This window comes from Dinoponera quadriceps, unplaced genomic scaffold, assembly GCF_001313825.1.
Source record: "Dinoponera quadriceps isolate SergipeBrazil2010 unplaced genomic scaffold, ASM131382v1 scaffold823, whole genome shotgun sequence".
In the NCBI taxonomy this organism is placed as follows: Eukaryota; Metazoa; Arthropoda; class Insecta; order Hymenoptera; family Formicidae; genus Dinoponera; species Dinoponera quadriceps.
In genome coordinates, this window is record NW_014555144.1 from 308,787 (window position 1) to 323,607 (window position 14,821).

Below are 14,821 nucleotides of genomic sequence, written 5' to 3' on the forward strand. Positions count from 1 at the left end.
TTCTACTTTCTTTGCTAATACAAGACCATCGCGAAATCGAAATAGACTGCAGCTATGCACACTCGTCCTAGACAAACGTATGGGGTTGATGCACGAGTTCGTCTCGCTTTTTAAATCAAAATATACATATGATCTATTTTCAAATAGAATCAATCAATTAAGACTAATTGTAATTGTTTCATCGCCGCAATATTGCCCATTAAATAATATTCGTACGATCGATTGTGAGCATATTTGTCAAATATTCCGAAAAGCTTCTTTCTGCGTTAACAATCAATAAGTAACCGACAAAATTAACATGATACGCAATCTTCCTTTTTAACTTATTTTCTATAATTGTCACGCTATTTTACTACTTATTGATTGTTTAAATAAAAGGAAACTGACCACGTGTTGTATCATTTTATACATATATCCTGTTTTAACGTACTTCGCAAGAACTCTGGGCTTGCGTTTTCTCGCCTCGGAGGTCATCAAAGAAAATGACTGCAGTGAGGAACCGGGAGTTTTATGGACTGAAATTCTGAGATTTCCGGGCGACGACGAACTGACTGAAAAACGGGACGAACCTTTGTATCAACTCGACGCTACTTGGTCACATGCAAAATCTATACATACTCGAATGAGAAACACGTAAATGAAAAGGAATGTACAAGATATATCAATGGCCAACTACTGGTTTTCGTTCGGAAAGTTCCCAGCGAATTCACGGTCACCGATACCCCGTGAAAAGCGCTGCGAATTTTCCCAACAACCAGATGACATACGTAACTACTACGTAAGCATGCGAGAGGCTGTCTACTTCTTCAGAAGAACCGAGCCGTATTTTCATTACTTCGAAATCTACCCCGTGAGATTCAACTCTCGTCTGACGAAGTGATGAAGTGATGGATTGCGACGTCTAAAGGATTCTATTCTCTTCGCACACACACACTCTCTCTCTCTCTCTCTCGCAGTATTTTATCACCTTGTTGACGTGAGTGGAGACCGTGACCTGGCCTGTGCCGCCCGGCGTGAGGTCCTCGATCTTTTCCTGAATATTCTGCGTCACGCCCTCCTGATCCTTCACCACCGACTGCTTGGTAGTCGTCTTCACGATCGTCGGTATCGTCGCCGGCACCGGCGGCCTCTTCAGCTTCGTCACGGACTTCGACGGCGATTCCTGCAGATCCTTCGGTAAGCTCGCGCTCTCCACCGGCTGACCGTTGTTACCCAAGATCACGCCGTCCTTCACGTACGAGCCGTCCTCGAGGAACAGTTCCTGATTGTACGGCTTGCCATGCTTGTCGTAGATCTTGCCGTCCCGGACGTAGCCGCCGTCGTTGCCGAACGGCGCCCGCGCGATCGCCCGGCCGTCCTTGTCGCACACCAGCCCGCGGCGCACCATCGCGATCGTGATGGTCGTGAAGTACTTGTCGAGCGGCTTCCCATTGGCCGCGCAGACGATGACGCCGTCCTTCACCACGTTCCCTTCCCCGTCGAAGTCGGCCTGTTTCACCGGCTTGCCGGTCTTGTCCACCACGACGCCCTGCACGATTCTGAGGCCTTCCGGCCCGAAGGCCTCCGCGGTCAGAAGCTGGTCATTCGCGTCGTAGACTTTGCCGTTCTTGACGAAGCTGCTCTCGGGCGGCAGGACGCCCTGGGACAATGGCTTCCCGTTGCGCCCGTAGATCAGGCCGTCCTTGATGAAGCCGCCGTCGTAGATGTTCCGATTGAGACGCTCGCCGGTCGGATCGTAGATCCTGCCGTCTCGCACGACGTTGCCCTCGTCGTCGAAGTAACCCGACCTCAGGGGCTTGCCGTCGTCGCCGCACACCAAGCCGTAGCGCACCTTCGTGACGGTGACGACGGTCTGCCTCTTGTTGAGCGGCTTGCCGTGCGGCCCGTACAGCAGGCCGTTCTGTATGTAGCTGCCATCCTTGCCGAATACGCCGTGGCCGAGCGGCTTCTTGTCCTTGCCGTGGATCAGACCGTTCTCGACGTAGCCGCCCTCGGTGCCGAAGGCCGCGTGATTCAGCGGCTTCTTGTCCCTGCCGTAGATCCTGCCGTTCTCGACGTAGCTGCCGATCGGCAGCTCGGAGCCGGCGTTCAGCAGCTGGCCGCCCCAGCCGTGCACGAGGCCGTCGCGGATGTAGCAGCCGTCCAGCTTGAACGCGCCCTGCTTCAGCAGCTGTCCGTTCTTGTCGTACACCAGCCCGTCCTGTATGTAGCAGCCCTCCGGCACCAAGGACGGCAGGTTCCGCGGGTTGCCCGCGTCGTCCACGATCTTGCCGTTGCTCACCGCTAGGTTGTCCGGGCCCTTGTCGTCCTGCGTGAGCGGCTTGCCGTCTCTGCCGATGATCAGGCCGTTCCGCACGGTGTTGCCGTCCGGGCCGAACACGCCCTGCGGCACGATCCTGCCGTCCTTGCCGTGGATCAGCCCACCGGCGACGTACGAGCCGTCGGAGCCGAAGGTCGCCCGACTCAGAGGCTGGCCCGAGTGATCGAATATCACGCCGTTCGCGATGAAGCAGTCGGTCGGCAAGGCAGCGTTCAGGTTCAACGGCTTGTTGTCGCCGCCGTAGACGAGGCCGTCCTTCACGTAGCTTCCGTCCGGCTTGAAGAACGAGAACTTGAGCAACTTGCCGTCCTTACCGTACACCTTGCCGTCCCGGATGGTGGCGCCCTCCGGCACCAGGGAGTCCTGGTTGAGCGGCTTGCCGTTCTTCGCGTGCACCACGCCCTTCTTGATGCAGCTGCCGTTCGAGCCGAACGACTCCTGCTTCAGCGGCTTGCCGTCCTTGCCGACGACCACGCCGTCTTTCAGCAGATGACCGTCGGGGCCGAGGGTCGCGTTCGACAGCACCGTGCCGTCGGCGTTGTACACGAGTCCCTCTTTGATCACGAGATCGTCCGGCTTGAAGAGGCCCTGGCACAGTGGCTTATCGTCTCGGTCGTACAGCACTCCCTCCTGGATAGAGCTGCCGTCTGCTATCAGCGGGATCTGGCTCAACGGCCTGCCGTCTCTCGCGTGTATCACGCCGTCCTTCACGAAGCTGCCGTCCGGCTTGTAATACGCGTGTTTCACGGGCTTGCCGTCCTTACCGACCACCTTGCCGTCCTTCAGGTGGGCACCGGTCGGCAGCAGAGAGCCTTGAGTCAGGAACTTGCCGTCCTTCGAGTAGATCACACCGTCCTTCGCGCTGGAGCCGTCCGAGCTGAAGGACTCGTGCTTGATCGGCTTGCCGTCCTTCGAGTAGACCTTCCCCTCGGCGACGTAGTGGCCGTCGAGGCCGAGTTTCCCGGTGCTGAGCGGCCGTCCGTCCGCCCCGTGGATCAGCCCGTCGCAGATGAACGTGTCGTCGGGCACCAGCGCGATCTGCTGGAGAGGCTTGCCCTCCTCGTTGCACACCACACCGGCGACCACGTAGGCGTTGTCGATACCGTACGATCCCTCTGTCAGCGGTTTCGCGTCCGGGCCGAATACGAGACCCTCCTTCACGTACGAGCCGTCCGCGGCCAGCGTGCAATGCGGCACCGGTTTGCCGTTCTTCGCCAACACCTTGCCTTCCTTCACGCTCGCGTGATCGGGCCCCAGGAGAGACTGCTTCACAACTTCGCCGTTGGCCGAGCAGATCAGGCCGTTCTTGATGGAATTCCCGTCGGTGCCGAGCACCTGCTGTTGGTGAGGTTTGCCGTCCTTCTTGCTGATCACGCCGTTGTTAATGTACACCCCGTGCGGCCCGAGTTCGGCCTTTTTCAACGGTTTACCGTCCTTCCCGCAGACCTTGCCGTCCATCACCCTGCTACCGTCCGGTCCGAGGTGGCTCTGATCTAACGGCCTGCCTTCTTTGGTATGAATCACACCGGCGATTACCATCGAACCGTCGGGCAAGGGCAAGATGTGGTAGTCCGGTTTGGGCTCCACCGGCGGAAACGTCATCGCCTGGCTGGCGGCGTCCTCGACCGCGTGTTCGCGTTCTCCGGCGATGAAGGCTGTCGTAGGGTCGACGTCCGGCTGAGCGGTACTCTTCTGCTGCTCCTTCATGCCGGCGGACTCCACGTAGTTGAGCCCCGGGGTCTTCCAGCCTGCCGCCAGCGGCGGCGGCTGCTTATCCGCTTCCTTGATCTTCCTCTTCTCCGCGGATTCGGCGACTTTCTTCTCCTCGCCCGGGGCGTAGTTGAAGGCCAATCCGGTGGCCATTCGACTGGCCGAGGTGGGCGATTGTTTGTCTTGCACTCCCGGCGACGCCGGCCTGTCCTCGTACGAGAATCCGTGCGGGGTGTACGGCTTCTTCGTGGGCGATGTCTCCGTTTCCTCGTAGTCGTAAGGCTTCGTGTAGACCGGCAGCTGCGGCGGAATCGCCACGGGCTCTTGCGCCTTCTCCGTGTCCGCTGTTGTTCTCTTCTCCGGCTCCTTTCCTTGCTTCTCCAGCGTGGAGAGGTTCGACTCCGCGTCGATCTTCTCCACCGACTCGTCTGGCTCCTTGTTCTTTTTCTGTTTCTTATCCTTGTCCTTCTTGGAGAACAGGAAACCGCCGACGACGGGACTCTTCGGGTAATACACAAGAATACATGCGATACGGAAACACATGCCGATATACGTACGGTGGGGTGTGTGTAATTAACACGAGAAATGCTTCGCTATTTATCGATCAAGCTGCTATTGTAAAAATGCCTACGCGTGTCAAATGCGAGAGCCTTATCGTTGCCTCTGCGAGGTACGCACTAATTTCCATGCATACCTGAACTATGACGAAGATAAACGTATAATAAACATTCAATTAGGAAATAACGCATTCTCAACGGGATACTTCGTCGGTTAATCGTTATTCGAATTCTGTTGGACCGAGCGCTTCATCGTGAGATTAACGTTCGCAGATGACGGTAACGTCGAAATCAAGTGTATCGTGTGTCAGGTTACTTGTAGAAAAGGAATATTTGGAAACTTTTGGTCTAACCATATGTATATATACACACGCACACATACACACACACACATATATGTATATATAGATATACTTCCAATAAATATTCTCACAAGATCATAAGAAGCAGCAACGCGTACAACGCAATAAAAAGCTTACCTTGATTTTCTCCCTCTTTTCCTTGTCCGTCTTTTCCGGCGTCTCCTTGTCCTTCTTTTTCATTTCTTTTTTCGACAACGACTTGTCGTCGATGTTGTCGAGACGAGCATTGTCATTAATCAGATCGGAATTATTCAGATCATTATGATTCTCCTTCTCATTCTCATTCTGTTTATCCTTCTTCTTCTTTGACAGACCACCGGGCGGTAGGACAGCGATTCCTCCGACCGGTTTCTACAAGTAAATTTATCCGGTCACAGGACGTCTCATGCAACAAGCGTGAAGCCACTACACACGTCGCCAAAATAATACAAACTGCATGACGCAGGGCGGTAACTGCGATAGGTAGGATGCAACAACGCATGCTCTCTACGGATTACGGTCTGCGCTCTCAAAATATGTGACATTATTGAAATCGTCGCGCGTCACTCGAGTCCATTCGCGTCACGCGAAGTCGGACTTCTCTGTTTAACGGTTTCCGCGACGTTAACGCATTCAAGCAGTTTCCTCGTAGAATCTAACGGTAAGACTAAGAAAGAAAGAGAGAGCACGGTTTTGTCCGGCTCTCTCACGTCGATGACTCGCGACTGGCTACGCTCGGAAAAACGACAAACTGATCCGTCACAAGTTCTCTCATCCATGCTCGCGTAGAACGCCGCTTCGTGTTAAACCGGGGACGATCTAGCATCCCCGCGGCATTGAGGCGATGGCCGTATGAAAATCTTTGCGTGGAATACAATAAATCAAAGAGATACATATGTATATAAAGAGCGACACATGCATTGAATAGAAACAAAACACCAAGTGGTCACACACAAGAGACAGCATTTTTGATACATGTCTAGAGTTAATTCTTATTATAGCAGAAGCGAGGTCCCAGGGTAAAAGTTCTATACCTTTCTCCCGCGATCCGCATCGTACTCCCCCTCCAGGCTACTGGTGCTGCTGGCTGATGTTGTTCCAGCACTTGTTTTTCGTGTGAGCTATTGATGGTCAGTTACGTGTCGGTTAATAATCATGACTAACACACACAGATGTAATTTGATGCAAAATTACGTTATTCTTTTCGTTCCCAAGAAAGCCTAACGCTTCCTGATCTCGGGTCCTTATGTTATGCGCGATAATCTTATTTGCGATACACCGAGAGCATAATTTTACTCGCAGCGTTGCACCGTCGCGCTCTCGTCACGACTCGACACGCTGAATCGATGCCCGAAATTGATTGCAATATGCTAGGGTGAGTCAATGAACATGCAATGTAAACTGGCACACACCGGCCGGTACGGCGGTTAGTAATATAAATGTATGAGAAGTGCATAATTCGCTCGATTGATTCACCCACGCAATAATAAGGAACATGAGCCAATTGGTGTTCCGATCTCCGTGACGGAGATTTTCGCAGAAGTGTCCGCTGCGTTATCGCGAAAATTCCGTATCGTAACGCATCGTAAGATGTTTCCACGTGTATGTGTCGATTATATTGAAATCGTCGTCCGCGATGAGTATATATAGTTTGAAAGCGTAGACCGCAGACGGGAGCTAGAAGTGATGAGACGCGCGTCTTTCATGAGAATTCCTCTACCGGTGAGAATTTCACGTTCGCATGAAGAACTCATGCATATATACTCTACTTTCGAGCAAGTTATTCTTAACAGTATGGGAGAAAAAATAGAAATGTACAAATCGAAACACGAACACGTGAATATTACCTTCTCTTTCTGTTTCTTGATTGGACTAGGCCGTCGGTCTATATGCTCTATATCGTCGGGAAGCATTTCAGGCTCATAACTCATGGTGTGTCGTTTGCTCGGTTCTGAACCATACGTTTCGACTGGTTTAGGCCCACCTAACGCTGTACAAGGCAGTCACACTACTTCAACATCTTAGTATAACACAGACTTGAGAGTACGATTGTAAAAAAAGGCACTTGTGGCTCGTAGCGGATATGGACTGGAAACGTTGCAGAGAGTAAAAAAAAAAAACGACGCGTTCGGAGAAAATCGATACATAGATCAAGAGTAATGCCACTCTAGTATAACAAGAACTCATGCTTGTGCAAGCTCGTCCTAATGAAAAACAATTTTGAAATCGGACATACCCCTCTGCGAGCGTGAGAACGTGTGTGTAATCTTAATTGTAGCAATTAAAAAGTGTGTCTCTCTCTCTCTCTCTCTCCACTAGATCATCGTTACTTTATCGTACATTCCACGTTTGGATATCATTCACGAGTGACAAAAGATCGTATTTACCATCCATGCTTCTGGAGGCAAGTCGTCGGCCGCTCAAGGACCTCTCGAATTGCGGAGGTTGCCTGTCGATAGGAGTCTTTTTCGTCTCGTAGTGAGTCCTTCCAGAATATCGGAAACGAGATCCCAGATGCGGAATCAATCCTACCTTCTTCACAGGCTCCGGACTCATAAGTCTGTGCAGGAAAACATATGCCAAGTAATAATTTTTGCCAATTTTTCAAATTGCTTTAATCTATTAATATGTACGTTCAAGTATGTTTAAAAAACAAAAGAAAAAGTAAAAATTGTAGTAAATTATTCTATCCTCTTCACATGTACCCGAGGTTACTTTTGAGAAATAAATAAGTGAAAAAGAGAATTTTAATCACCGGTATTTGCGCTTACCTGAAGAAAGTGTGATGCTCCACCGACACTTTCCACAATTTCTTCGCTGCTCTGTAATTGGCCAGCTTGAATCCGATCGTGGATTCAAACTGCTCGAAGTCACCCGGTCTGATCTTGATGTAGAAGTTGTGTCTCTTGTAGGAGATCTTCAGTATCTTCGGCCAGGCGAACCTATTGATTCTCAAGCGATCCCTGTAGACGAGGAGGCCCGAGGCGCACACACCTAACATTATGTCGACGCCTTCCGAGTCCTTCGCGGGGTGAAGATCCACGCCGTACATGGCCAGTTTCTTCGCGTTCTCGAGATAATGCAGTTCCGCCTCGGCGGGTGTCTGACCTCTGGAAAAGACCGACGGGAGATTCGTAGTATGCGATAAATCAATCGCGCCGATCCAAGGGACACTACGAGTAGAAGTGAACATTTACTTGTGCGTTTTGTGAAGGTCCATCACTTTCTCGACGAGCTCGGGCGTTTGGTTAGGCGCGAACTTGAAGTCCTTCAGGTACGTTCTCCCATGTTCCTCGGGGTCGTAATCCCCGACCTCCGACTGCACCAGGTAAGAGCCCAAGAGAGCGTGCGTCACGAAGGAGCAGAGCAAGCGGCCGGTGATAATGTCGTTTCTGATCTGCAGGCACAGCTGATAACGCGTGATGTCCTCCTGCAGCTGCGCCGGGTCCGGTGGATAGAACTTCACCTCGAAGTTAAACTTCCACGGCTCGTCTGAAAGCACGTGTGAACTTTTTAGTATGGAAATACAGCGCGGCGCGCGATACCGACTTTCGCGTATGATGGCGGACAGCGCGCGCGAGACATCGCGGCTGCTCCTCCCGTACTTTTCACGAATTTCGCGATCTTCTTGTGCAGATCCAGCCAATTGCGAGGGTCGTGCCTGTCCTCGTAGATGAGACCGAAGTAGTCCTTCTCCAGCAGATTCATGCTCTGACAGATCATGTCGAGAAGTTCTTGGCCTCTCGCCTTCCTCTGCAACAGACCAGATAACGTTTACACGACGTTACGCGACGGATGGACTCGAGATTTCTCATTTATTTTCTTTCTTTTTTATTTTTCATGTTTGGTATACACAAGCCAGAACTCTTCGGCGACTCACGTCGATGTAATAATCCTTAACGGTACCGTCGAGGAGGGTAACCTTGGCGAGAGCCATCTTCCCCTTGCTAACTGGACTCTTCGTGGGCGAATTCGTCCCGGTCCCATTCTCCGCCGTTGCCTCTGCTGGAGCACCAGCGGTTTTCTGCTCCTCCGGCATGTTACCGCTTTATTCGCGCGTGAACCTGAAATTAAACGGGCAGTTCTATCTCCGGAACCGGCCAAATGGAAGAAGGCAGAGAAAGCGAATTTCCTGGTGTAACGTATAACGTTCGACGAAAAGGAAACTGCGATCGAGGGTCGATCTTATTTCCGTGTTGCGGAAACAAGCACGTCACTCTTCAAGTATCGATATATGTAGGTTTTTTTTTCAATCTATATAATATATATATTATACAGAATGAGGCAATAAACTATTACTATTTCGAATGTCTTGGAAATATGAAAGTGGGGGAAAAATGTATCCGACAGAAATTACATTCATCATTTCGAACATCTGTGAATATCAACTTTTTTCCACCTTCATGAAATATTTCTATTTTTCGAAGATATTCAAAGAGAGTAAAAATTATTGCTTTACCTTGTATAAATAAGTAAAAAAAAAATATATATATATATGTACAGAGTATCTCAAGAGACAAACTTCATGAGGGCGAAGGACGGATTGAGGTGGACAAAAAAATTCTCTGCCATTTTGCAAGCACAAGCAAAATGTCGAATTATTAATGATTGAAAACGGATGCATAGATGCATGCATAGAGGCTTCTTTAATGAATAACTCAAAAATTTACGTGCATTATTTGCAAAATGATAAAGGACTTTTTTGTTCACCTCAATCCGTTCTACGACCTCACAAAGCTTGTCCATGTTGACACCCTATATCAAATATAAATATATATATATATATACATGTATGTAACAAAATAATCAAAAGGGCGCGCCCATGGTGCAACTTATCTCGACATTTTTCTACGATCTCGATGGTGCGGAAAGCGGAGAAGGTCGCGTGTCGACGCGGTATATCTGCCTCTAGATCCCGACGTCTAGACCCGAGGGTGGCGACGCGGAGAAATAATCAATATTTACGAGGGCTGCCGTACGCGCTCCTCGGTGCACATCGAGACCGTTTACAATTTCGTTATTAATGAAGAACAAAAATGCACGATGTGTCGTGGGTCGCGAGGGGGCTTCGGCCAAGCCGAAGTATAGAGCGGTTTGCGGCGCCATGCTATCCTTGAACTTCCCCAACGAGGGTGCATATCTCGGTGGCGCGTAAGCGCCACTCCCACTTCCACTCGTAAAAATAACGTGTTGTGCCTCACACACACACACACACGCCGTCCCTTTCGCGTGAAAAGTCTTACGTAAGAAGTAAAAAATAACGGTGAGGTAAAAGATCTCGTAACGATTATAATAGTACAAGGCCTCTCCTCGTAAATCCTCTTCCTCCTCCTCTTCTTTCTTTTCTTAATGTCGGGGGCGAAGATCAGCTTTTTCTACAACGTAAACGCTTATTTTCGCCATTACGGCCTACCTCTCTCTCTCTCTCTATATATATCTTTCACAAGATAATATTGGTGGGGAGACTTTTCTAAATAACAGGAACCAACGTAGCAAGGAGAAAACACGGTGATCAAATGGTAGCGATAATGCCGGCAATTTCCCACGTGAAAATGTCACGAATGCGCGGCCTACGTGAGCGCGATTATTTCGTAATGACCCTCGCGGTCTCTGTGCATGCGTGCGCGCCACTAATGCATTGTGTCCATCCCCGGGAGAGCGATACACGTTATGTAAAACGACAGTGATTCCGTAACATTTTGCAGGCGAGTCGCGCGGCCGAGCGCATTCCGCATGCACGCACTTGTATTTTACTGTAGCGGTCGTTCACCTTTCTTCGAGATAGATCGCGCCGAAGTGAGTACGCGCCACGACGTCTCGCCGCCAAATGCCCCCCCCCCTTGTCCAACGATCGGCCCTCGTAAAACTTTCCTATCGCGAAAGCGTGATTTCACATACAGGTAACGCGCGTTTCAATCGACGAAGTCTCAATCGCTTTTCGCGGTCGAACGTCGGGAAACGACGTCCAACCAAATGACGATTCGAGCACTTAGACTTTCACCTTCCTGCGAACGCAACTCAATTAACACTGGCGGAAGAGAGAAACGAAAATACTAGATATAAGTTATTTAATATAATTTTAAGTCGTCTCTCTCACACACACACACAAAATTGCAATAAAAAGCGATAAGCAAAGAACTAAAAAGGATACGGTACATAAATATTATTTGTGAAATGCAAAGAAAAATGTATCACAACATTGATGTAAAAACGGACTGGCAAGAGCCATACGCTGGTTTCCGTGTGAAAATATTGGTTAATAGGGAGATCAGATAGTTGGTAAATATTATGAGTACGAAAAGGTTATAGTCAAAATAACGTCTGTACGTGTCGGTCTTACATTAGACCATCTTCAGCGCAAACAGCATTACATTTACCTATTAATCTGATTCTTCTACACTGAGGGAAAAAATATTTAAAAAGTGAACAATCGGTGGGCACTAATAACGTATTCACTTAAATCTCGACTTCTTTCATTTAAATAGAAAAAAAAAAAACATTCGCAAGAAGAGCTATAGATTTAAGAAATTTGCGTATCTTCTCATTTCAAAAAATTTGTCAGCCAAAAATGTGTATATCAGCACAAGTAAACATATTATTAGTGCTCATTCGGAATATATTGTTTCTTTTTAGATATTCCCTTTTTCAATGCTTAAACATAATTTTCGCACAAAAGCCAGTGTATGGTTCTCTTTAAACAGCCCGTTTATGTATACAAATTTCAATTTCAGAGCCTTATAAATATAACACTGAAAAGCGCGGGGAAGCAAATTAGATAATTCTCAATCTCCGACGTTTGAGTGTTAACTCCGTTCGGCGGATCCGTCGAGGAAGAACGGCAGATTTTAGAATCTAGCACATCTGGTCGTCACGCGAATCTCCGGAGTAACACGTCCGTTGTGTTTGCTAACACAACGTTACCCGCAATATCGCAACATCTCTCGCGGGCACATGGTAAAATAAATATTCCGCGCGAAAAAAGGAGCCTGCTGCACGCGGAGCGGACCGCGCGTAAGCGACCCTGACCGACACGCTTCGCAGAACCGCAGAATTTGCATCGTTGCCTGCAACTCGAGCGTGATCGTAGCCTCGTTCGACGAGGCCCTGGACAAATAGTAATTCAGCCTCAATTGCACGGAATCAGCGCCGACGCACAAAACGATCGTCGTTAACATTCCGCGGAGCTCCCGGAGCTCTCTCGAGAGAGTTCTCCGCCGGCGACGACACAACGGTAGCAACAGGAAGCAGCAACCGGCGGTAGCAACAATGCGGATTATCGCATTCTTAATGACGCGGCCGCGTGTTTTGCGAGTTCTCTCTCGAGCGGTACTTACTTCGTCGAGTCGGAGGAAGGAATATCGGACGACTTATCGACGAAGACCGCGACAAGCCCTTCGGAAACCGATTAGATAACGCAATAACGCCTCGGTGCACGACGTTTTCTCTCATTTTCTCACTCTGCGCGCTGCGAATCAGCGATCGACGATAACTACGACGGAGATAAAAGCGCGTATGGAGAAATAAATATTTTCGGTGCGCATAGTAAGAGGGGAAGGGGAGTAAGTAGAAGGAAAAATAATTCTTATTAGCAATTTCAGACAGAACTGCGATCTGCTCCGCTGCAGATACACAACGATAAGTCCGCACGGCGCAACGTGTGTTTTGGATATCTATCACTGTGCGTTTCAACATCGGTCGTTCCGCATGAGTAATAAAGCAATTTTATAACAATATTGAAACGAAAATAAAAATTATTAATTATAAGTTAAACATTAAAACGTAAGACTGATGATATAAATTCCAAATCCCCCTCCCCCCCTAAAAAAAAAACAGCCGTGTACAATTTCAATCGCATAATGGGCTTGAACAAGCGCGGTCGGCTTCCTTCCTTCCTTCTTTCCTTCCGTGATAGCTTCCGATCCGCTCATCGTCAGCACATCGAACGCAATTGCAAAACCTTCGTATCGAAATAATCACCGGTTTGTCGGCCGACGAGGATGATGCTTTTCGACCAGGTCGGCATGCAAACTCAACGCGGCCGTCGGCGGTGTCGTCATCGCTGGAAACGGGCGGCCTTTTGCGCGCGTTCTTCACTGGACTGATGAGGTAATACCGGCGATTACCGGTCGCGGTGACGCGTACTCCGCGCGCGCGCGGTATATCGGAGAAACCGATATTCCGCGGTCGCGCCGACTTATCTCGCGCCTCTCTGACACACGGAACGCAAATTACGCATCCCCACGTGCGCATGAGTTGTGCATGAGTTGTCGTCGTCGTCGTCTCGGGCGGTTTAGTTTATAGCCGCGTCGACTGTGTATAGCCGCGCTATTTTTACGAGACCTTCCGTAATGTCAGCAGATAACGCGCGCATATTCCCGTCGAACACGTAGTTACATCTGCCGTCGACGGGGAGGGAAAGGGAGCCGGGTCGAAATGTTGATGCTACTTTGACTCTTTAGGATAGTTCGCGGCCACTTAGACGAGCTATAGACTAATGAAAGGCCCCCTACATTGACATCTATTAACTTCTCCTTTGAATCCTTAATTCTACACGGAAAAAGAAATTAGTATCAATTCAAGACTCATGTTCTCACGTATAAGAAAACATGTATATGTATAATGATCTTATGTGAAAGTAAAATTTCTTCACATGAAGAAGCTCCATATGATTCCACTATTTATATATTTGGATTATTCATGATACCTTTCTGTTGATGTTCTGTTCTACCCTTTCCTTGCGAGAGTTGATTCAGGATCAAAGTAGGAGTAAATTATATTATTAGAAATGGAACTGAACCTATTTTGCTATCTTAACTCTCGCTGTATCGTAGAATTAAAGGTTACAACGCGTTAGGTACCGCGCTGATTTCCATTGATCGATACGAATTTCTCGACCTGATATCATAAACATCTTATTTAGACTCAGTATTTCCAATTCTCACATAGCTTACAAGCTTTAAAATATTAATTAGAACGAAAGTGATAAAGCGACAAAGTCGAGAGGTCTCACGGACCGGAGTGTGACGAATCAAGGATTCGAAAATAAGTGTGACTAGCCAGGGTTGACATATAGCCAACATCTCGACTGGAGAATCGGCTTCGAAGATTCGTCGAGGAATTCGTCTCTGATATGGGTCCCCGTGCGTTACGACACACGGCGGCATACATCATCGCTCCCGCCTGGAAGCTAGGTGTGTGTGTATGCGTGTGTGTATGTGTCGCAACGCTACGTGATAGGGCGAACTTTCAGATATTCGTTACGCGCTTTTATTCCCGCCGGAACTTTTCCGCGCGACACATAACGCGCCTCCCGCAAGAGAGGAACGGAGCGTTGTGCGGGGGAAAGTTTTCCATCGGGAGCTTAGAGGAGAACGCGTAACACAGAAGGTGAAACTTTGTCTCACGACGAAACTCCTGCGACTGTTTCGCCTCTCGGCGTATGTCTGCCGGGACATCAATTCTTTCATTAAGACGGTGTCGCTTCGCGACACGAGCACGGAAACGGAGTGGATCGGAGCGACAGAGATGTCCTCGTCGTCATTGTCGTCGTCATCATTGCTGCCGTCGTACGTGCGCGCGTAGGCGTGTGCCGAGATCACGCGAGCCCTCTCGTTTACAATCGGCCCTTTTGACACACACGTCCGAGCCTGAGAAGTTCACGCTTCGGGCTCTGAAAAGGAATTTGGAGGGGGGCAAGACGGCAAAAGAAGATCCAGCCGGAGTTCGCTGGCGGTGATGGTGGCGGGCCGCCTTTCATGGGGCCTTTAAACTTTAAAGGGCGGAATGAGAGAGCCAACAGGCTTACACCATCGACTCGGAAGCGACGAATTCACAGCCTACCGCCACCCTATCCGTTCCCGCCGGTTCCACTCTCAATGAGACCCCCCCCCCCC

At 49.3% G+C, this 14,821-nt stretch overlaps 1 protein-coding gene across 3 annotated transcripts in view; it reads right to left on the reverse strand.

The window, feature by feature from the left end:
* The window catches only part of LOC106743073, a 35,910-nt gene that overhangs the window by 4,775 nt on the left and 16,314 nt on the right, over positions 1 to 14,821 (reverse strand). For 2 of the 3 annotated variants that reach the window (XM_014616589.1, XM_014616587.1), the window contains exons 2-10: positions 8,809 to 8,992; positions 8,534 to 8,681; positions 8,126 to 8,420; positions 7,700 to 8,038; positions 7,316 to 7,488; positions 6,776 to 6,918; positions 5,963 to 6,049; positions 5,067 to 5,300; positions 968 to 4,531 (exon numbers count right to left, since the gene is read on the reverse strand). In XM_014616589.1, coding sequence (XP_014472075.1) covers positions 968 to 4,531; positions 5,067 to 5,300; positions 5,963 to 6,049; positions 6,776 to 6,918; positions 7,316 to 7,488; positions 7,700 to 8,038; positions 8,126 to 8,420; positions 8,534 to 8,681; positions 8,809 to 8,967 — 5,142 coding nt within the window. In that variant the 5' untranslated portion in view covers positions 8,968 to 8,992. The remainder of the gene's footprint in view (positions 1 to 967; positions 4,532 to 5,066; positions 5,301 to 5,962; positions 6,050 to 6,775; positions 6,919 to 7,315; positions 7,489 to 7,699; positions 8,039 to 8,125; positions 8,421 to 8,533; positions 8,682 to 8,808; positions 8,993 to 14,821) is intronic. The other variant, XM_014616588.1, reaches the window with a different exon arrangement.